A 25,156-nucleotide genomic window follows, 5' to 3' on the forward strand; every position below is an offset into this window, starting at 1 on the left:
CCACAGAACTGATGCATTACACCAGTAGCAGAGATGGAGTGCTTAGAGCTAAGCTATTGATCCACAAAGAAATTAAAGGTCTGGTATACATATTTGAAAAACGTTTTCCAGTTCATAATAATGAAAAATAAGTGGTTTGTATTGCATTTTAGTGGGAAAAATGCCACAGAGCTCTTCCAGTTGTTTAAAACATAGGCCTGTCATATATGTGTAAGTGCATGCCAATGCTCACTTTGGGACTCTAAATACGACATATTGCTTTTGATAGGAAATGGTTTTGTTACTTTCTATTTACAAATTAAATCTCTGATATTGCTGCTTATAGTCAGGCATGACTTTCTGAGTGAGCTATTGCATATTAAAGGGTGTGGATCAGAAATAATATAGTGGATGAAGATATATGGTAATAATTTTGGTTCCTCAGACAATGAAACAATACTTTCATTCCAGTATGTAATAAAATGTGGTAGAAAACAGTAACAGAAAAACTGGAGCAGTACTGTATGTTAATGGGCAGATTTATCAAAGGTCGAATTTTGAATTTATGTGATTTTTTTTTACTCCAATAAATTCAAATATTCTCACAATTTGAATGGAAGTTTATTTAAGAAAAGAAATTAATGTATAATATTTTAATAAATAATCCGGATAAGAAAATTCAAATCAAATCGAGTTTTCCCTCTGAAAAAACTCGAATGTCAGGAAGGAAATTAACATATTCAAATGGTTCAACGGACCTCTGTCATTGACTTGTAAATGATCTTGGCAGGTTCTAGGTGGGGAATATTTCCATTAGAACTGTTTCCATAGTCGTGGTGTGAGAAATCTCACATTCAAATTTACATTTGAATTGGTGGATTACAATTCAAATGTGTGAATTTTGACACCAAAAAAAATTTGAAAATTCTAATACAAATTCACTATTTAATAGATTCAAGAACAGAGCACCGAGGAGGCCAGTTGTTAAAAGATCTTTAAAAAAGTAAAAATTTATTCAAAACTTAATTTAAAATCTCCATAATTACAGCAGCAAAACACACACTTAGGCTGCCTGCTTGACACTTGACTCCCTCAGGCGTCAAGCGGGCAGCCTAAGTGTGTGTTTTGCTGCTGTAATTATGGAGATTTTAAATTAATTTTTGAATAAATTTTTACTTTTTTAAAGATTTTTTAACAACTGACCTCCTCGGTGCTCCGTTCTTTGAATCTATTATGGACAAGACATCACTGCAGGGGATGGCGGTGAATGTGCAGTATGCTGAAGCCAGTTAAAGTCCGGAAAGTGCTCCCACTTAAGCTATTTGATTTAAAATTCACTATTTAACCCTTAGTAAATCTGCCCCTAAGTGTACTAAAACAACCAAATGAAAATTGAAAAAAGTCTAAATTTTCTAGTGTGGTATCTCCCAGTTCACTCACAGAGGCACTGAAGAATCCTGAGCTGAGCTCACTGTTGTTAGTAAAGTATAAAAAAAATGTATTTCCATTTCGTGGGAATAGGGAATTTCTTTTCTGAAATTTATTTGAAAAACAAAAACAAAAACAAGCACTTTGGTGGTTTCAACTGAAAAGCATAAGTAATTATTTTAAAACAATTTGAATACATTTTAAATGTCACACTGCTAAAGCAAATGTTTCAGAAAACTAGCTAATTTCTTTGAATATGAATACTCCCCACGGAAATTGATTTGTGGGGTTGTCAATGTCATTGATTTATTATTGGTCCACTAGGTCAGTCACTATGTTGATGTCACATTATTAAGATAAATTCCCTACTGCTCCTGCATGAAAAAACGAATGCACCCTTTCTATTGTAGGTGTTTATGGTATTATTTTTTTCTTCCATTACAAAGCAACATGTGGCTTTAACTTCTGAGTCACCATTTTATTTATTTAGCCATGTACGGTCAACATTTAAAAACTTTTTGCTATTTTAAATAAGTATTTTATGTTTGCAAATATTTGCATTTCAATATCTGATTCATCTAGCCTTTATTTTTCCATATATGGATATTATAACAATATATTTCAAAGTCAAAGACATATTAATTATTGAAAATTAAGCTACATGCAAGACAAATTCAATTTGCTTTTCATTAGCATTGATATTCGATTACAGAAATTAGGTTAGCCATTAGTGTCATACAGAGTACAGCACATAATATGAAGTAAGCACATTGCAAATGTGATAAATTATAAATCATAAATCCACCGCACTCAAATAAATAATGCATTTATGGCCCCTGATTAGTCATATACCACTGGATTTCTAGATTTTCTACTTTGTGAACAGATGTATGCTCTAGATCAGTGCTGTTCAACTGGTGGCCCATGCAGTTACCTAACTACCCACTGCGGAGCCTGGGTGAGGGGTGTGCAACCGCTCCCCCCCAGCCCGCTCCAAAAGCAATTTTTGCAGTGGATTCACTTGTGTGCTAACTGGCGGCTGGACCAGAGGGGGTGCCAGCCCTGATACAGTCACACCCCCCCAGTAGTTCCACCACTGGGCCCATGCTCCCCCCTTATGTGACCAGGGTCGGACTGGGGGACCAGGGCCCACCAGGACTGCTGTCCAGGCCCCCCCACCCCCTACTGTGACACGCTGCTTGGCGTGCATGCATGAAGACGCCGCTTGGTGCGCATGCGCAAACATCACTGCTCGGCACCGAAAAAAACATTTTCCTGGTAGAATCGGAATTTCAGAAGAGGGGGTCTAGCCCAGCGGGGGCTCATGAGAGTCGGGGCCCATGAGAGTCGGGGTCCACTGGGTTTTTTGCTGATGTCCCGCCGGGCCAGTCTGACCCTGTATGTGACCCGCCACTACGGTCTGGCTGCTATGACTGCTTACCTTAAGCTTTAAAATGTAACAGTATTAGAATTAACTGGCCCCTTCATTATTCCCCCTCAGATTAAGGCTGTTAAAACCCTGCATTGTTTAAACCTGTAAATTCTCAAGATGTAACCCATGCCCTCATTGTTGACCTGTTCACACATCGGACAAACTGCAGGAGAAACACCTGCATTGTGTCACTGTATGTAGTACAGTACATACTATTCATCTTAAAGTAGTCATGACTAGTTACTAGTTTGGTCCTGATTTTGCTGTCTCCTGCCCTTCTCTGCTTGTGTGTTTCATACTCTGTCTTCCATACGCTTCCTGTGTGTGCCATACTCTGCCTGTGTGTGCCATACTCTGCCTGCCCTACTCTGTGTGTGATACTCTGCCTTTGGGAGGTGAACCTGGTGGGAGTTTGTAGCATTTGGAAATATATGTTAGTGGGTCCCCTAATTTTGTGGTGGAGTTGCTGTGTTATTCACAGGGGATAAGGATATGGATTTAAGGTTGTGTCTTAATAGGGAATTTTTTTTCTCATACAAGTGATGGGTCATCATCATAATCATTTATTTATATAGCACCGACAAGATACGCAGTGTTTTTTATATACATATATATATATATATATATATATATATATATATATATATATATATATATATATATATATATATATATATATATATATATATGTATTGCACAGTTGTTAGCTGTGTGTGTATTTATATAGCACCGACAAGATATGCAGTATTATATACAGTATATGTATATATCCTTTTGGCACATACTGCTCTTCATTCATCAGAAATAGGTATTGTTGCTTGGAGGGGGGCGAGAGAACAAGCGATACCAATATATGGTCTGCTCCCCCCCCCTTCCGATTCTATTCCACACAGCACTCCTTACTGGTTAGGCAGCACTTTCAGCCTCACAAGATTCAGTCTTCAGGAGTCTTCAGGAGTTCTCTGACACATTTTTTGAAGGGGAGGGATTTAGGAACGTTTATCAGGGGTCATGACATGAAGATTAATGATGCAAACTACTTTCAGTAAAGCTGTCTGAAGCAGACATTGATGCAGAAGGAAAAGGCTGAATGACTGTTAACAAAGATTTTAGACTTATATTGACTACAAAAAGTGAAAAAAAAAGAATGCATTGCTATTGATAAAAGATTTCTGTTACTACAAATAAGAGATTGGGGAATTTTTATCTGATCCCGAAAAAGAAAATTACAAATTAAAAATGACGACATCTAAGAAAGTATCAGCACACATTTTAACTTCTAAATATCGAATTATTTTGCCAGTGACACTTTATCAGTCAAAATGAACAGGTGGGTCAATTTAGCATACTGCCTATTGACTCACTATTTGGTTTTGAGCGTGAGGATAAATCATCTTTTGAGAATCTGACTGTAGTCTTACTGTGTGAATATGAGAGAGACCTTAGACTGTAGGTTCCACTGAGATAGAGGCTGTAAAATATATTATCTCTGTAAAAGTCCTGCATAAAAATGTCTGCATGTCCCACAAAGGAAGTGAAATAAAAAAAAAATACTGAATTAGTAGCTACCATTCTTCAAAAAGGGCTTGCTATAATATCACATCATCTTTTTATCCCAAAACATGGCAAATGAAATTATAAAATATTAGTTATGTATGCATGTTAGTCAATTTCATTGTTTATTACATTAAAATACTGCAACACTTACAGTATTCTAAGTATGCTTATAATGATTTAGATTTACCATTGCTATTTTAAAGCAACAGATAATGTTACCCATAATGATTTTTTTGTGTCAAAGAAATATTTATCTTCTAAAAAATAAAAGGGATTTATCTGCTACCTGCTATTAATGGCTCACAATAAATGACTGATGTAGTCTGGTATCATTAGCTGACCTTTATGACAAGAAAGAAATTATTACTGAGTGACTACTAAAAATGTATTTTAATCTATATGATATATGAATTTATAATGATAAAGAAGATTAAAAGGAGTCCGTTTGCATACTTTGTGCAAGGGAAAAAAATGAAAGGAGCTGGGATGTCAAATACTTTGTTTTCTAGTGCACTAAAATAACAGATATCTATTTTTGCCCCAATCACAATTCTCTTAGGTTCTCTTGTGAATAATTTGTGTACTCAAGAGTAAAATATAAGGTAAAACCCTTTTGTGATGATGTAGTTGGATGGGAAATTATTCTAGGAGCTTTTAAAAAAAAAAAGACTACTATTGTTCCTTAAAAAGTAGCAACCTTCCATTTTTTTTTACTATAGTTTACTTATTGGTTACTAGGTCTAAAACTTAGAGGGAGATGTTCTATTTTGTAGCTTTAATTTTGAGGCCACAGAGAGAGATTTCTACTCAACACACCCAAACTCACGTAGCTAAAGATAGATAGAAAAGGACCTGAAAGAAAACCATTGTGATACACAGCTGTCACCGATAAAATGCTCACAGCAATAGTCTAAATTGCCAAGTGTGGCAGCACAGTATTTATATTTGGAGGCACATATATCAAGGGTTGAATATCGAATTCATGTGAGTTTTTTAAACTCCCTTAAATTCGATTGAATTTGAAATTCAACTGGGGGAGTTTTATTTAAAAAAATCTAATTTTTAAAACTCGGACTAATTTTACCGATCCCAAAACCCGAATCGAATTCGATTCAAATTATACAAAACTTGATTTGAGTTTTTTCTCTGAAAAAAAACTCGAATGTCAGGAAGACTACAAACATCACCAAATTGAACCCTGGACCTCTCTCATCGATTTATACAGTAATTTGGCAGATTTTAAGTGGCAAATAGTCAACTTCAAATTCTTATAGGGCCAGAGTATTATAAATCTCGAAAATTTAATTAAATGTTCTTTTAAAAACTCGAATCGAGTTTGGTAATTCCCTAGTGAAATTTGACAGTTTTGACCATAAAAAAATTGGAAAATTCAAATTGAATTTTCAATTTGACCCTTAATAAATCTGCCCCTTAGTATACAAAACTAGCAAATAAGGATAACTTTGACCTATCATAATCTGATAAGATTTGTGGTGAAATTTGTGTTTTTGCAAGTAGCTGAAATTTCACCATGCATTTTGTTTAAAAAAATTGTGTTTTCTAGTAAGGGGCAAAATGCAAGGAAAAATGCCAATTCTCTCCAGTTATTAAGAGCAAGAAGAAACAACCATTGACTTCAAGAGAAAACACACCCATTGACTCCAATATGTTTGAGAAAATGTAAAAAAAAATTACCGTTTTGCAAAAATAGGTCAGCTTTGCTCACTACTAGTGATGGGCAAATCTGGCCTGTTTTACAATTTTTTCTACCCATTGGAGTCTATGGGCATCATTTTCTCAGTGAAAATCTGCAAAAAAATGTTGCTCTTTCACCACTACTAGTGAAAATGCATCCATTGACTCCACTGTGCAAAATTCCTCCATTTGGCATTTTTTTTTGGCAAGCCAAAACAGGGGGATTTAGCTTATCACTAATAGCAATACATAGTTTAGAGTTTCTGTAGCAGCTATTATTATCTTACCAAGACATATTACCTACATGGTTCCCCAGTGAGTGTGAGAAATTCTCCACTCAGACCCTATATTTAAACTGAATCTGTGGTGCTTCTTTAAAAATCAGTAAAGCATCTAAAAACTGATTACAACTAAATCAAGCAATTGTTATACCCAAATAATTAGACTGAACTGTTTGCAGATATATTTAAAAATGTTAGTGAATATTAATAATGGCACAGTCACTGCTACTTCTGATTAGTGATGGGCGAATTAATTCGGCAGGTGCAAATTTGTGGCAAATTTCCAGTTTTTGCTGCTGGCGAATAAATTCACAAAACTGAGGCGAAAATTCACTGGCAGAAAGGCCCTGGCATCAAAAAAAATTCATAATAGTTTATAAAAATTGTCTCACACCAAAATTATTCGGACGCCTATTGACTTTAATGCATTTGGGCAAAATATGTGGTTAATTTTTTGGCGAGACGGGACAATTTCACCCATCACTACTTTTGATCCTATATAACTCTGCAACTATGAAAGAGATTTATTTTCTAAGGAGCCAGGTAGCAAGTGCTTGCAAAAAGTAGTATGTGTACAGTAAATGAATGGACAATAATTAATTTTCCTTTGAATAGTTAACTTTTTAAATATATACTGTTATTTACATAATCAAATATCACTATTATTTTTACATTAAAATAGTGAAGAATGAAAGCTACTATTTTTTTATGTTTCCTTGTTTTTTTTTATATTTTAAGGCTTATACCACTTTTTTCTATAGCAAATAATATGAGTTTGCAAAGAATATTAAAGTATGTTTTTGTTTTCTGCATGGGAAGTTGAATGTTCCGTCAACAGATGTTTTGTTTATCTAAAGTACATTGGCAATTGTATTTATTTTGTATCCCATGTAATAATCAAGTCTATGATCTGTTTTGGAAATTGTCCTGGTTTGTAACTTTCATTACTAAATGTATCCTCTAATTTTAAAAGATAAGCAAATAGACTTTGAATCTCATTCTCGCTACCAGCAAAAGAAGAGAAAAAAAGAAAACATAAGGTTCAATGTATATTTAGCATATTGTGTGCAGATAAAATTTAGGGGGTTATTTTTCAACGGTCAAGTTTTAGAGGTTTTTTTTTACCTCAAATGAACTCACAACTCAACTGTTTTCCAATTTAAGAAAAAAATCTAATGGTAAAAACTCAAATCATGAATTTGGGATGAACAACATGAAAACTCAAATTAATCGAGCTTTTGCCGAAAAAAAAAACCTCGAATTACTCAAATTAATTGAGTTTTCAAACGAAACCCACAGAAAATAACTCATACATCATGAAGACTACATGCATCTTCAAATGGTTGAAGCGATCTCTGTTATTGACTTCTACGTATCCCCAACTGGTTTTAGCTGTAGTATTTTTAGATTTGAGCTATTTCAAGCTTCGGGGTTTGGTGTTTTTTTACTTTTTTTTCAGTCAAAGAGTGAATATGATGAACTGACATATGTAAATAAAGTTTTGTCATGTTGGCACGTCATTCTATTTGAGAAACAGCTGCTTTACTAGCAAAACAACAAGGTGGGTCAAAAAGGAGTGTTTGAAAGTTTGGAAAGAAGGAGAAAGTCTGACAGCTCGAGGCAAATAGTTCCAGAGAAAAGCAGAAGCCAGAGAGAAGTCTTGTAGACAAGCATTGGCAGAAGTTATGAGCGAGGTGAAGGTCAGAAGCAGAGCAAAGGTTGCGTGAAGGAGTGTATTTGGAGATCAGTGTTGAAATATAGCTAGGGGCTTCACTGTCAAGGGCCTTGAATGTATGTGTGACTAGTTTGAATTTGATTCTGGAGGTGATTGTGAGCCAGTGAAGGGAAGCTGATGTTGAGTGATGAAACAGATGAATAAGTCTAGCAGCAGCATTTAGAATGGATTGGAGTTGTGAAAGATGACTTGTTGGAATACCTGCGAGGAGTAGGTTGCAGTAATCAAGGCGGGAGATGATGAGAGACTGAATCAGTGTTTTGTCAATGGGAATGTTGAAGTAACCATTCTATAAATGCTCATCGGGTACAAATGCTACAGTATAAACATACTGCCATATCTAGTGAAACACCCTAGACTTTTGTCTATGGGATATTTTTCTGGAAGTAATATTGTACGTTACTGTAGCTACACATTTATTTTAATAAGAAAGACAGAATATGCTATTGACACTTTGAACTGGAACATCGAAAACATTCAATGATCTAATTATAGTATGTGAAAATGGGCTGCCAATTTGGGGAACACACAAGGATGTTCATATTGCACTAAACAGATAGACAGGCCATTTGTTAAAATAATGTCAGAGGTAACTGTCAAAATGTACAGTATTGCTAAGAGTAGTTTATAATAAAACAACTGTGAGGCTAGCAATTATCCACGATTCTGTTTTGCCCTTTATTAAACTTGTAGAGATTAGTAACACTAATATAGTTATTGTTTTTTGACATACCTCTATACTTTCCATTAATGTTTTGTACCAAAACCAGAGTACTTAACAGATTATATTTATTTTTAATTAAACATTGTTATTGAAACATAATACATCATACAATAGACATCATATATAGTTATGCTAACCATGGTTTCCCAGTTTTAGTACAAAACAAGTTAAGAGTATACTATTGCATATCTAATGCACATTAGGCCTCATTTATGAACACTGGGCAAATCTGCACATGGGTAATAACCAATGGCAACCAATCAAATGTTTGATTTCATTCTTCCATATGCAGCTAGCTAAAAAATGCTTATCACTCAATGCTTGCTGTGGGTTTCTGTAACTTATTTTTCAGACATAATTCTTTACCGAATTCTAAAATATTATTATTCCCATTACAGGTCAGAATTGTGGAGGCTTAGTACAAGGTCCAAATGGGACAGTAGAAAGTCCTGGATTTCCACATGGGTATCCAAATTATGCTAATTGCACTTGGATAATAATCACTGGAGAGAGAAACCGGATACAACTATCATTTCAAATTTTTGCTCTAGAAGAGGACTTTGATATTTTGTCAGTTTACGATGGACAGCCGCAGCAAGGCAATTTAAAAGTCAGGTAAGGTGCCCAACTAATTACTATACAAATGACTTAAAGTATGTACTGTATACAGTGGTATCATGCTCAGCTAGTATGACCTGCAGAGTGTTTTATTTGTATTTAAGATAGATAATGTAAAACACAGGGAGTAATTCTTGTAATTAAGTTAGATGCACTGTGCAGACAATGCAGAAAATAGCATTGTAGGTTGCTCAATATTCAATTATTCAATACATTTTCACTCAAATCTTATTAGCATGGTCTATGTATATCCTATGTATTCAGTCAATATTTTACACCTTCTCAGAGAGAGAAAACAGCATGTGTGAGCCGCACACCCCAAAAAAATGGTTGAAACCTTGGTGGAACATAGTAAACTTTTTTGGCAGAGACTAAGACAGCAGTGATCAGTTTGCTGGCACTGAAATAGTTATATGATATCAGGAAATAAACTTTTTTGTAATTGGTTAGTTTTATTGGTAAATATTAAGTCATGGTAAATTTGTTTTATTTATGCATTAATTTTGCTTTGTTTCTGTTTATTAGTTTATGAATTAATTACATATGGTTAGCTTCTATGAAAACCAACAGACTCTTCTCAAGTCAACAGCATGTTTATCATATGTGCTGAAACATACACAAAATTGTGGTGATGATGAGATTTAGTATTACTGGTGCAAAAACAGAACCCTAGAATAAACAGCAGCTAGTGTGCTACCTTTACTGTCTCTGTTGTTTATTAAATATGGTTAAGCCCATGGAATTGATCATTATTGGAAAATGTATTTAGCACATGATCTGTTGGACTATACACTGTAGATAAAAGTTTGCAAGAAAATATTTTATTAAATCATGTTTTTATCTATTTATTCTTACTCTTCTGTGAATGTGGCACATGGCATGATTTTATGGTACATATTTTTTTTTCTGTTGTTATTGGCTTGGTTTGTGGTATTGTATACCACATTGTATTGTATTGGACCCTCTTCTCTGTCCAATGGTTAGTTAGAAAAGGAGGTTTTGAAATATATTCCTGTACAAAATGGTGTAATCTTCATGATACAACATGGTTTTTAGTATTGGTGAAATATGTAAATATAAGGTACCCTATAACTGAGAGGAGGAATTGCAGCAACTATCCCCAGGGTGCTGATACAGTCATCTATTTACTTATACCACTATGTTAAAAGTCTTAATTCCCCACCATTGGCTGAACTGCAAATGCAAACCTTGCACTTCACACACCACTAAGTGATCTGAAAGATTTGTTTAACACAAATTTGTTTACCGCAAACCTACGAGAAAAAAATGCCCATTTGCATCCATGCATTTGGAGAATGTCATGGATCTATGCTTAAATTAAGTTATAATTTGCTTAATTTAAATCAATTTGCAGATCTGTACATTTTAATTGACTAATTTGCATTGCTAATACAACAATATTGTGGAAAATTAATGTAAGGAGATGAAAGAAAAATGAAATTATAATGTTGAGGGTTGTTTATAATAACAAGGGAATAAATAAGGAGGGTTTTTGAAGCAAATTCCTACAAAATTTGAACTTCAAAGATATGCAGGCTCATGCATGGAGGTTTTCTGTACTACATCTTGTATTTACATTATCGACAGGTAATTACTCTTTTTGTTTGCATTAACATGTAAGGAGTTTAGCAGTTAAAGGGGTAATTCACGTTAATTACATATTATTGTGGTGTACACATCAGAAAAGACAAATAGCAGTTATTTTTCATAGTTGCAATGTAGTAGTTGTGTTTATCCCTGAAGCTATCCAAGTCGAATTGAATCGCTTCCTGGTCTTTTCAGTGGGAAAAAAGATCTCCCACTATCAGCCTATAATGTCCTTTAATGTAGTTTTAAAGATTAATCATAGGTATGCCCTTCTGATTTTTACAAACTGTTATGTTGTTTCTAATTACCCTAGCAACCAGGGAGCAGATTTGAAATTTAGATGAAAATTAATAGAGAGCCTGAAGTATAGTATACGCAATAAAAATAACAATTTCAATAAAGGTGAAAGTATACAGTCAGTCTGTTTTTTGGGCTATAGTCAATGAACATGACAACCAAAAAAATGTATCAGTGTATGTATGTGTCAGTTCTAGTGATGGGCGAATTAGTCCCGTTTCACTTTAACAAAAATGTCCTGTGAAATTTGTGAAACAACAAAAAATTTGCGAAATGCAGCCGGCGTCTTGTTTACGATGGAGAAAATTCGCCAGCATCCAAAAAAACAGACGCCGGTGTCCAATTTTTTTGGATGCTGGCGAATTTTCGCAGTGGTTTTGTGAATTTATTCGGCGGCAGCGACATGCGGGAATTCGCCACAAATTCTCGCCTGTTGAATAAATTCGCCCATCACTAGTCAGTTCATCAGAATGTGGTCAACTGCTTCAATATAGGATGTCTTCAGCCAGACCCAATCATGGCTACCTGGTGCTGTGGTACTGGGAGAGATCGGCACCCTCCTCAATGTCTATGCACAAACAGGACCAGCACAGAGAAGCACTTGCCTGGGAATGTTCCCATGAGGTTTATAAGTCAAAAGTGGAAAGAAAGTGCTTCCATGTTTGTGCATAGTCAGACGTTTCAAGCAGTTGTTCATTCTGCTTTGTGGAGTGTTAGAGATCAGCAGCAACACTAAAAGCTGCCGAAGTGCTGGTTTAGCCTATGGGGGACCTCCTAGAACCTGTATGGAGGCAATTGAGGGAGTTTGGGAGATCAAAGGTCGAAGTTAAAAAAACTAGTAGATTGAAGTAGCGCCACTTCGATTCATACGATTCGAATTAGGCCCACTTCGACCCCAAAAAACTTCGACCACCATTCAGTTGGTCTTTTTGAATTTGAAGTACAAAGTTTTTTCAACTTCGAACTTCGACCTTTGATGAATCTGCCCCTAAGTATTTATAACAGGAAACACGTAAGGCTGAGGACACAATACATTTTTTACTTTGCTTCAACTACCTGGTGGAATATTGCCTTCATTTGAGTTCCTGCTCCATATTCATTTTCTCATTGTGACTTCATTTAAAATACTGTATATTGGACTTAAAAAAAATTCAGCTTTCTCTGTTAATGACAGTATCATTCAGAATGATACAATTTTCTTTATACTTTAAATGCCTCTTAAATATATACTTTTACATTAAGCTAATAGACACTTCCATGAAATTCCTGGTATGCAATAAATCATATTTGCTCTGCTGTGATTCATTCCTGAAAATTAATTTGAATTGACCTGTAAGAATGTATCTCAAATAAATGTCATCTTTCCACTTGCATGGTTAATGATTAGCATATGAAATGTAACTGCATACATGTTGGTAATTTAAAATAAATAAGCAAGCAGATAATAATATAATGCAAATGAAACAATACATTATTAACTTTCATTATTCAGTAGTAATGTGTGTTGGACTATTGATATTATAAACTGTGACATACTACCCTGCTCAATCTCAAATGTAACCTCCATCTATAATTACTTACCCTTCCCCCTATTCCTCTCCTAACCCTTCTACAGTTAGATGTGTCTCTATGGGGCCCATTTACTTAGCTCGAGTGAAGGAATAGAGGAAAAACAACTTCGAATTTTTTCGCTACCTTTTTTTGGCTACTTCGACCATCGAATGGGCTACTTCGACCTTCGACTACGACTTTGACTTCAAATCTAACGATTCAAAGTAAAAATTGTTTGACTATTCGACCATTCGATAGTTGAAGTACTGTCTCTTTAAAAAAAACCTCGACCCCCTAGTTCGCCACCTAAAAGCTACTGAAATCAATGTTAGCCTATGGGGAATGTCCCCATAGGCTTAGCTATTTTTTTTAACTTCGACAGTCGAATATCAAGGGTTAATTAACCCTCGATATTCGACCATAAGTAAATTTGCCCCTATGTGTCCCTCCTTTTTTAATTGCTTCTTCAGTTTCTGGAGAAGGAACCCCTTCACATAATTTACAGACAATCATCAAATAATAACTGCATAACATCATTCTTTCTCACTGTGAAATTGTATTTGCTGTTTTATTCATTGCTGGAATTTGGACAGTATGTGGTGGGATACCATCCTACTACTTATTTATAAAATTATATATATATATATTACTATTGCTATATTATCTATATTATATATAGATTACTCACATCAGTTTCCTTCATAAGCAAAATTCATGCTCATTATAATTTAGCACATGACATAGACCTGCAACTTGAGGAGAAAGTAGTACCAAAAGGTGTCAGGCTGTCAAAGACAAACAGGCATGTGGCATACAGAATTGTATCTTTTAATTTAAACAAAAGTAGGAATAGGAAGGGGCAGATTCATCAAAGGTGGAGGTGAATTTTCAAAAAAAAAAAAAAAAATCGAATTTCAAGCTATTTTTTTGTGTATTTCGACTAGGGAATAATCCAAATTCGATTTGAATTTGAAAAAAAAAATCGAAAATTAGAATATTGAAATTTATCATGTACTGTCTCTTTAAAAATTTGACTTCGACCATTCGCCATGTAAAACCTGCCAAATTGCTGTTTTAGCCTATGGGGGACCTCCCAGATCCTATTTGGAGTTAATTGGTGGACTTTAAAAATTGAATCAAATTCAATCAAATGCGCTATTCCTTCAATTCGAATTATTAGAATCTGGCCGAATACGGACCTATTTGATCGAAAACTGACCTATTCGACCAAAAAAAAACTTAAACTTAATTTCAGTAGGTCTTTTTGAATTCGAATTTCGATTTTTATTTTCAATTTCGAAATTCGACCCTTGATAAATATGCCCCTTAGTCAAAGTCGAATAGTTCGAATCGAAGTAATAGTGCATTCGATTGAATTCGATTTTTTTGGGGGAAAAACTTTGATTTTTCAGAGTCCACCAATTGACTCGTGAATGGTCGAATTTTTAAAGAGACAGTACATGATTTTGATATTCGAATTTTCTTTGAATTTGGACCATTCCCTAGCCAAAGCACACACAAAATAGCTTGAAAATTTACCTCGACCTTTGATAAATCTGCCCCATAAAGTTATAAATACATATATACCAGCATTGAACATTTCATGCCCAGGGCACTTTATTAGTAATGATGTTTCTACACTCCATCATCCTTTAGAGTTTTAACAAAATCACTGCCCAGTCCTGAAGCAACATGGTACCACACCCAGTAAAGGGAACTAGCCTCACATTACCAGATAATTTGAGATGCCAGATTTACACTTAAAGAAATTCTAGTCTTAATGGGGGCAGTCTACAATCTAGTGGAATCACTTGGGCTTCCCTTCCAACATTCTTGACACGCAACCTTCCGGTAAAGGTTCACCAGTATCCAGTTTAAGTTGTTTACTAGTATAAGAGAACTTACAGTAAATAAAGTTAAGAAGACTGGAACGTTAGTGTTTTCTCTCTTCCTTTTTACTGTTTAGTATATTGGGACATTTAAGTTCTGTACCTGTGATATATTCCACCATTAACACTTTGATTTATGGGTTCTATAGACCCTGGTGTGGACAAAGGCTTCACTTTTGAAGGAAAACTCTAGTTCAGTGTAAAATAAGATAAAATAAGAATCCATGCTATTTCTCACTGCTTTGAGTCTCGGTACTATCATCCTTCCTGCTTCTTGCTTTATTTCTTGGATTTTCAAATCAATACATATGAATATTTCAACATATATTACAAGTGAACCTTACTTTATTGTTTTATTAACATACAGGGATTCAGCAGTGTCAGAAATATTGCACGTGCAATGTAAAAAAATAGAGCTAGATGTAGAGTATATGCTGTTGAATTAAGTGTCAAGAAATGGGGCAACATTTGCTAAAAATAAGTTGTGGGCAGCTGATGTTAGCAGCTACACTGTATATTTTTAGTTAAAAATGACTATAGAGACTTACAGAAGAGTAATTATGCAACAGCGAAGGTCAGGGTACAGACACAAAACACAAAAATATATTAAAATCAGCAGAGTAAGCAGTAAATACAGTAGCAAACCATTCTTAACTCAATATACATAAAAATTAAGAAGGGTGCTGCAAGAACCTATTAATAAAATAAAAAATATAATATCACAATTCATTATAACAAGCAAACATTATACATGTGTAAGGCCAAAGGCCTCAGGAGTAGTGAGGACCAAGGGAGGAAAATAACAATGTCCAAGTTCGCAGTACAGTAGAGGATGAGACAGAAGAATGGTCGAAAACAGGCAACAAGATCAGTCCAGGCAGAAGAGGTTCAAGGTCGATAATTCCAGGCAAGGGTCGGTACACAATAGACAAGAAGTTAGCAATGAATCACACCCAGGAGTAGTAAACTAAACCTATAATTGGGCACTGATGATTGTCCGGAGTTCCCTTATAAAGGCCCAGGTTTGGCGCCAATTTTGGACGCATCGGCGTCGTGACGTATGCGCGGACGCGCTGACGTCAGCGACTGACGCGCTGACGTGTGCGACTGACGCCGGCGCCCATTATTGACGCCGACGCCCATTCCGTCGCCGGCGACCAATCAGAGTGTGGGAAGAGGTCGACATCATCCGTCTGCGTCCGTGAGGAACCAGGGAGCCACCATCTTGGACGCCATCTTGGTTATCCAGCTCGGATTCCATTACAGTACCCCCCCCCCTAGGGGGGGCCTCCGGACCACCTGGGTTAGAAGGAAATTGCCGGTGGAATTTTTGGACCAGGAGAGGGGCGTGGACGTCTGAATTTCTTACCCAGGAGCACTCCTCAGGGCCGAACCCCTTCCATTCAATGAGGTATTGTAGGGTGCCCCTCGAAATCCGGGAGTCCAAGATTCTTTTCACCTCGAATTCTTGATGTCCGTCCACCAAGACAGGAGCTGAGGAAGAAGAAGAAGAAGAAGTACCTGCAGGTTTGAGTAAGGAGACATGGAATGCGTTTGGAATCCGCATCTCTGAGGGAAGTTGTAAACGGACAGCCACCGGGTTGATGATCTCAGAGATGGAGAAGGGACCAATAAACTTGGGACCAAGTTTCGGAGAGGGGACCTTGAGACGAATGTTTCGGGTGGATAGCCAAACCTTATCGCCAGGTGCGTACAAAGGGGAAGGGATTCTTCTTTGATCCGCGAACCTTTTCTGGACCAGGGAACTTTTTTCCAGATTGACGACCGTAGCGTGCCAGATGGCCGACATGTGAGCAGCTTGGTCGTTGGCGGCAGGGACATTGGTAAGTAATAAATCCTGAGGAAAAGCCAAAGGGTTAAGACCGTACATACAGAAAAAAGGGGACTTTTCGGAGGAAACGTGTAATGCATTGTTATGTGCGAATTCCGCCCAGGGAAAGGGAAGCAGGTCCGCCCAATCATCTTGGCACAGTGATACATGGCATCGAAGAAACTGTTCAAGGGCCTGGTTAACCCTTTCTGCTGCTCCATTAGACTGTGGATGGTATGAAGAAGAAAATTGAAGAGAAACACCAAGGGCTTTACACAGGGATCTCCAGAACTTAGAAACAAATTGGGAACCACGGTCAGAGACAATTTCGGCAGGGAAACCATGGAGGCGGAAAATGTGTTTAATGAATAATGAAGAAAGTTCAGGAGCAGAGGGAAGTTTTCGAAGGGGAATAAAGTGTGCAACTTTAGTGAATCTGTCAATTACCACCCAAATAACAGTGTAACCAGATGAGTTAGGGAGGTCCACGATGAAATCCATAGATAAATGAGTCCATGGGCGAGAAGGAATGGGTAGTGGTAAGAGTAACCCCTTGGGAGGGGAACGCCCAGATTTGGATACAGCACACACAGAGCAAGAAGAAACAAAGTCTTTGACATCCTTTCTTAGGGAAGGCCACCATACAAGACGAGACAGAAGTTCAGTGGTTTTCTTGATTCCAGGATGCCCGGCCTGCTTGGAACTGTGGGACTGAACCAAAATGGAATGACGGAGTTCAGGGGGAACAAAGGCAACACCAGGAGGGGTTCCCGCAGGAGCAGAGGGTTGAACAGACAATAACTGGGAGGCCAAGGATGGAAATAGAGCAGCGATGATTTTTGTAGGAGGTATAATGGACTCTGGTTCGATGGAAGCGAGATCTTCAATGAGAAAACTTCTGGAAAGAGCGTCTGCCTTCCTGTTTCTAACACCAGGCCGAAAAGTAAGAATGAAATTAAAACGGGAGAAGAATAGTGCCCACCTGGCCTGACGAGGGTTGAGGCGTTTAAGTGATTGGATATATTCAAGATTTTTGTGGTCTGTATAGATGGTCACAGGGATAGAAGAACCTTCCAACAAATGTCTCCATTCTTCTAGGGCAAGTTTCACGGCCAGCAACTCTCGATTTCCAACATCATAATTTTGTTCGGACGAGGTGAATTTCTTAGAGAAGAAAGCACAAGGATGAAGCTTCCCATCAGTAGACGCTCTTTGGGACAAAATTGCTCCGGCACCGACATCTGAGGCATCGACTTCAATAAAAAATGGCTGAAATGGTTCAGGGTGTCGAAGAATGGGGGCAGAAGAAAACGAAGTTTTAAGATCCTTGAATGCTTCCAAAGCTGAAGGTGGCCATTGCTGAGGCTTACCCCCTTTTTTGATAAGTGAAAGAATGGGAGCAATTTTGGAAGAAAACCCCTTGATAAATTGTCTATAATAATTCGCAAAACCAATAAATCTTTGGATGGCTTTAACACTGGTGGGGAGAGGCCAGTCCTGGATAGCGGAGATCTTGGCAGGATCCATTCTAAAACCCTGTTGAGAGATGATGTACCCAAGGAAAGAGATGGACGATACTTCAAAGGAACATTTTTCCAATTTAGCAAATAAGTTATTTTTCCGCAGACGGGAAAGGACTTCTTGGACTTGAAGACGATGCTCAGCAAGATTTTTGGAAAAAATAAGGATATCGTCCAAGTACACCACCACGTACTGGCCCAGTAAATCTCTGAAAATGTCATTTACGAATTCTTGGAAGACCGCGGGAGCGTTACAGAGACCGAATGGCATCACCAGATATTCATAATGCCCGTCCCGGGTGTTGAATGCGGTCTTCCATTCATCTCCTTCTCTGATCCGGATTAAATTATACGCCCCACGAAGATCTAACTTGGTGAAAAGACAAGCCCCTTTGAGTTGGTCGAACAGCTCGGAGATGAGAGGAAGGGGATAACGATTTTTAATCGTGATTTTATTCAGACCTCTATAATCAATGCAGGGCCGCAAACCTCCATCTTTTTTCTCTACAAAGAAGAAGCCGGCTCCAGCCAGGGAAGAAGAAGGACGAATAAAGCCTCTTTGCAGATTCTCTTGAATGTACTCCTTCATGGCACAGGTTTCAGAAGGAGACAGTGGATAAATGCGACCCCTGGGAGGCATGGTTCCAGGAAGAAGTTCGACGGGGCAATCATAAGGACGATGGGGAGGCAGGACTTCGGCAGATTTTTTATTGAAGACATCAGAGAAGGCTTGATACACAGGGGGCAAAGAAGAATTGGAAGACACAGATGAAACTTTAATAATAGATTTGGTAGGTAAACAGTTCTGTTGGCAAAAGGAACTCCAGCGGGAGATCTGAGAAGAAGCCCAATCGATTACAGGGTTATGAATATTCAACCAGGGCAGACCAAGTACAATGGGAGTAGAAGGACAATCGATTAGGAGGAAGGACAATCTTTCAAGGTGCATAGATCCCACAATAACGGAAAGTTCATCGGTGGAGTGGGAAATTGTAGCGGAGGAAAGTGGACGATCGTCAATCGCCAATGCTCGAAGAGGAACAGCCAGAGATCGCAGAGGAATGGAATGGCTTTCTGCGAAGACCTTATCGATGAAATTCCCAGCTGCGCCGGAGTCAAGGAAAGCCTCAGAGGAAATCGTCTGGGTTCCAAAACGAATCTGCACAGGAAGGAGGAAGCGTTGAGCAGAAGAATGGGGAGAGGGACCAATTCCACCCAGGTAAGTCTCCCCAGTCTTACCTAGGTGTTGGCGTTTCCCGGCTTCACTGGATACTCATAGGCGAAGTGGGATTTTCCACCACAGTAAAGGCAAAGTCCAGCAGCCCTTCTCCGAAGCTTTTCCTGTTCGGTCAGACGAGCCCGTCCGATCTGCATTGGTTCTTCCGAAGGCAGGGAAGAAGAGGCAGGAACCGCAGGATTTGGAGAAGACAAGGTGGAAGCCGGGTTGGGAAGGAAGGGTCTTTGAAAACGAGGAGCCAGAGTAGGTTGGAACTTGTGGAATCTTTTGGTTGGGGAGTGCTCTCTGTCGAGTTCAGCTTGAAACTCCCTCTGCCGAGTATCTACCTTTATGGCCAGGGCGACTAGATCTTCCCAACGGGATGGAATTTCCCTGGACACCAGATCAGACTTTATACGTATCGCCAGGCCGTTGTAAAAGGCAGCGTGATACCCGTCGTTGTTCCACGAAGTCTCTGCAACCAGGGTGCGGAACTCAATGGCGTACTCCGAGACTGAGCGAGTACCCTGTAGAAGATGGAACAGGCGTGCGGAGGCAGCAGTGGCACGACCCGGAGCATCAAAGACCACACGAAGTTCCCGGACGAAGGCTCGGGCATTATCGATAATGGGATCCTCCTTTTCCCATAGAGGCGAGGCCCACTCCAATACCTTCCCTTGCAGACGGGAGAATATGAAGCCCACCTTGGCTCGTTCCGACAGGAATTGGCTGGGTGCGAGTGCAAAGTGGACCTCGCACTGGTTAATAAACCCACGGCAAGCTGTAGGATCACCACTGTAGAGTGGGGGAGCCGGAATGCGGGGTTCGGTGGCGTGAAGCGGAACCACAGGTACCGGTGCAGGAATAGGATCGGCAGGTGTTAGCTCCGACAGTTTAGCAAGAATGGATTCCAGAGCCTGACCAAAGTGAGATTGCTGTACCTCATAGGACTGCATGCGGGATGCCAGACCACGAAGCGCTCCACCGACATCAGGCGGCGCAGGATTCTCCTCCGACGGGTCCAAGGCCCAATTATAATGTAAGGCCAAAGGCCTCAGGAGTAGTGAGGACCAAGGGAGGAAAATAACAATGTCCAAGTTCGCAGTACAGTAGAGGATGAGACAGAAGAATGGTCGAAAACAGGCAACAAGATCAGTCCAGGCAGAAGAGGTTCAAGGTCGATAATTCCAGGCAAGGGTCGGTACACAATAGACAAGAAGTTAGCAATGAATCACACCCAGGAGTAGTAAACTAAACCTATAATTGGGCACTGATGATTGTCCGGAGTTCCCTTATAAAGGCCCAGGTTTGGCGCCAATTTTGGACGCATCGGCGTCATGACGTATGCGCGGACGCGCTGACGTCAGCGACTGACGCGCTGACGTGTGCGACTGACGCCGGCGCCCATTATTGACGCCGACACCCATTCCGTCGCCGGCGACCAATCAGAGTGTGGGAAGAGGTCGACATCATCCGTCTGCGTCCGTGAGGAACCAGGGAGCCACCATCTTGGACGCCATCTTGGTTATCCAGCTCGGATTCCATTACAACATGTAAGTTGGTAGGTTTCTAATTGATGTGTCTAGATCAATGTGTGACAATAGATATTCCACTTTACTACTTTTTATGAGCAACATATGGACGTTTTTTTGAGCGCTACTGAAAAATTGTATATTGTAGGATCTAGAGATAGTATGATTTCCTTTATATCTGTAATACTAAAACAGTACCATGTACTTTATGGTAACTAAGCTGTTGAAGATTGTTGAAAAACAATCCTAAGAAATGATTTTTAGCAGACTTATGGAGTGTGAATAACACAAATGTCCCCTGAAAACCCCCAGATCCCAAGCATTCCAGATAATAGATCCTAGTATGGACTATGAACTCTGAGCCAGTATAGTAGTCATCTGGTGCAAACCAAAAGAGCAATAGATGAGTATATAAATGCCATCATATTGGTCATATATTTGGGATTATATAATTTAATTCACATTGAGTTCATGTAGAAGTCAATGGGAATTCAATGGGAATCGTCCTAGCAAAATTCAAGCCCATTAAAAATGATGAATAGAATGCAGTTGCACTGAGTTTGAGTTTATAAGAATGGAGTTTTTAAATAAATAAGTGCACACTCAAACTTGAGAGAATTCACAATTTTTAGAATTTTGATAAATAGGCTTTTAACTCTGCTACAACACTTTTTTGTGCTACAAATGCCTATTTATAAATGTATAAAAAAAAAACAGGGTTTCAAATCATCCTATCTCATGAAATGTCAGGTTTTTATTCTCAAACCTTTGCTTTCTGCTACTGACGTGTTGACCAACTTTGTATTGTTAAAGTTGTAATATGGGCATTACAACTAAAGTAAATGTTTTTCTATTTACTGTAAATAGCAGAATAAAGCTGAGAATATCAGTGGCTATGTTCAGTTCTTTATATAAAAAGACTATGTAGCAGTTCTGTTACTACATCAGTGTAAACTGCTTTTATGGATTAAACAAAAAAGAAATATTTTTGGTGTTTTTTGGCACGTATTCTGTTAATTAATTTTTTAAAAATTAGATCTTTTATCATATAGGCGTACCTACATCTGGGGGCATATTTATCAAGAGTCGAATTTCGAATTGAAAAAACTTCAAAATCCGAATTCAAAAAGACCAACCAAAATGAAGTCAAAGGATTTTTTTGGTCGAATAGGTCCATTTTCGATTGAATAGGTCCATATTCGGCCGAATTCGAATCATTCGAATTGAAGGAATAGCGCATTCGATCGAATTTGATTCTAAGTTTTCCCCCCAGAAAACTTACATTTTTCAAAGTCCACCAATTGATTCCAAATAGGTTCTCGGAGGTCCCCATAGGCTAAAACAGCAATTCGGCAGGTTTTAGATAGTCAGTGGTCGAAGTCTAATAAGAGACAGTACATGATAAATTTCGATATTCTAATTTTCAAATTTTTTTCAAATTCGAATAGAATTTGGACTATTCCCTAGTTGAACTACACAAAAAATAGCTCGCAATTCGAATTGTTTTCATTCGAAATTCACCTCGACTTTTGGTAAATCTGTCCCCTGGTCTTTGTATTCTATTACTATACTATTCTATTTACTTGTTGCATTTACTTACTGCCATATGTATTATATTTTCTCATTTCTCATTTTGTAATTAAAAATAATAAAAATGTAATAAGCAATGTTTATTTGATCATTAGCATGCCACCATTTGGTCTTGGAATGGAAATAACAGGTCACATCTATTTCAAGGGGTCACAAAAACATCACTAACAAAAGTTAATATTTTCTAATCCTGTGTCATGTCTTTTGCAATGTATTATGCATAATGGATCTTCAAAGCATTCTAGACAAGTGAACTTTTATCATTTCTATTTTGCCTCGAGAGCCTATAAATTTTATGATATTTAAAACTTTCAAGCTCCAAATTTTTATCAACCTTGAATGCACCGAACATAAAAATCAATTAGTGCCAGTTTACGTCAGCACAATATCATTCTGTATTTAGATTTTAATTTTACTTAACTAACACTTAGATCAGGAAAACTGCATATTTATGATTCTGTAGATTAAGCATAGTTTATGTATTGGAATGACTCACAATGTACTTTTTGCAGAATTTTTTTTTTTTACTTACAAATGATTTTTTTTTTTTTTTTGCTCTTCTCTAGTTCATTTTATAACAAGATGTCAGGAACAAATTAATTTCATATTGTAAGCACTTTATCTTATGCCCTTTAGTGTCTTTAACACCTTTGCTGACTGCCATTTGTCTTTTCTCTCCTACATGAAAATGATGTGCAGTTAATCAATATACATGACTGGATAATATGAACTCTTATTTAAAGTAGTTGTATAAAACTGTAGGTATGCTAATGTGTGATATGATTGTTTCTTAATGAGTTTCAGATTATCTTACTAGTAAAAAGACAATATAATAAATTATATTAATGACATATAATACTAGAACCAGTAGCATTATAATCAACCCTGGAATGCCACAAGCTTTTCAATAATTGTGTATGTGACCTGTATAGCAAAAATGCATCCTGGTTCATAAAACTTTTTTTTTTTTTTTTAATGTTCAAATAACCTTTACTATGTAGGTACCAGTTGGTCTTAGATAGATCTCTAACAAGGGTTTGGCAGCCAAACAGGAAGACACTGGATACTTGATTTCTGTTTAACAAGAGGTGAACATTCACTTGGGAGTCTACAGCAAATTGTCTCAATACACAGCAAGATATAAGCATAGCATGCTAAGAATGCTGTTGCTCAGAACAAAAACATCAGGCATCTGATCAAGCAGAACATAGTGCACAAGAACACCAAGTAGCCTCCTAAGAAAAGAAAGTGTATATTATCAGCACTTCACCTTACCTGCCAGAGATGCATAGATTTTACATGTAACAGTACATGAGGCAATATAAACATAGTCTATGCTGACTCTGTCCCCTTTACCTAAAGAGGAACATGTACTGTAGGTGGTACCAATTGAGAGGGTTTATAATTGCGAGCTGGCATCCATGACCATTGTATTTATTTTTAATTAGCACGTACATTGCTTGCAATCTAAGCAGAGGAACTGCATTACTTTAGAACCCATGTTTTTTTCCTTAGTTTATAACAGGGGTGCCGAAAAGGTAGATCGGGATCAACCAGTAGACATTTAGCTGGTGATCAGTAAACCCTCCTGTTTTATGCTTTTCACTCAGATTTTTATTATGTTATGGTTACATAATTACATTACAAGAAATAGTTGTTTCTTAAATATAGCAATATACATTTTCTCCTAAATCAATATTTAAGTAATATTTTCCATGGAACATATATAACATATATATAACATAATGGGACAACTTCACTAAACGTAGACCTCGCATTATATGGGCACTCCTGGTTTATGATATAAATAACTACCCATAGTTGACTTTACACTGATAGTAGAGACAGCAAAGCAATCAACTGCTTGGTAATTTCCCAGACAAACGGGGGCTAATCTACTAAAATAGGTAATTTACTCATGGCAGCCTGTCAGTGTCCTATAGGTTACAAAGTGAAACAAAGATTTGATGGATTGCTATGGGTAATGGCCTTCATGAAACTGACTATTTATATTACGAAATTGCACCACAAAAAGAACTTACATAAAGAGGGTTATTTATTAAACCACAAATGTATCTAGACAGGCTTTTTGGGACAAAAACTCAAATTTTTTTATGGAATTTTTTTTGAGATTTATCATACCTAGATGCTGCACAAAGCCCAAATCCAAAAATCCAACCATCTCAGACCTATCGAGATCCTGTATAAGTCAATGGGAGAGGCGTATATCCTAATTGGAAATTATTGTGGTCTGCTCTGGGTTTAGCCTTATAATCGTATAAATTCTGGGCGTTTTGGGCAAAACCCCCAAAAAATTTAGCAATTTTGGGGGTTTTTTTCCTGATGCAATTTATTTAGAGTTATATTATTAATAATTAAGGCAAAATCGGGCATGGAAGTTTGGTCAAGCTTTTTTTTATTCTACTTATGAGATAAATTTGGATTTTAGTAAATAACCCCCTAACTCTTGTTTTCTGATGTTTATCAGTAATTAATCCCTCATGCAGTATTTTGATTTTGTTGAGTAAATACTGTAAGATATTGCAAGTATGAATATGAATATAGTTTTGCACTGTAATATTGGCTTTTGTTAAGAAATTGCCAAGGCAGTATGCAAATTTTCAGGTCTTCTGTATTACTACCAGACATTCTTTAAATTTAGTTAGCTAAATT

At 37.5% G+C, this 25,156-nt stretch overlaps 1 protein-coding gene across 1 annotated transcript in view; it reads left to right on the plus strand.

The window, feature by feature from the left end:
- The window catches only part of LOC108716186 (CUB and sushi domain-containing protein 1-like), an 882,106-nt gene that overhangs the window by 106,187 nt on the left and 750,763 nt on the right, over window positions 1–25,156 (plus strand). Inside the window, exon 2 of the mRNA XM_041563770.1 lies at window positions 9,230–9,446. Coding sequence (XP_041419704.1) covers window positions 9,230–9,446 — 217 coding nt within the window. The remainder of the gene's footprint in view (window positions 1–9,229; window positions 9,447–25,156) is intronic.

Source organism: Xenopus laevis, chromosome 5L (genome assembly GCF_017654675.1).
Source record: "Xenopus laevis strain J_2021 chromosome 5L, Xenopus_laevis_v10.1, whole genome shotgun sequence".
NCBI classification, from domain to species: domain Eukaryota; kingdom Metazoa; phylum Chordata; class Amphibia; order Anura; family Pipidae; genus Xenopus; species Xenopus laevis.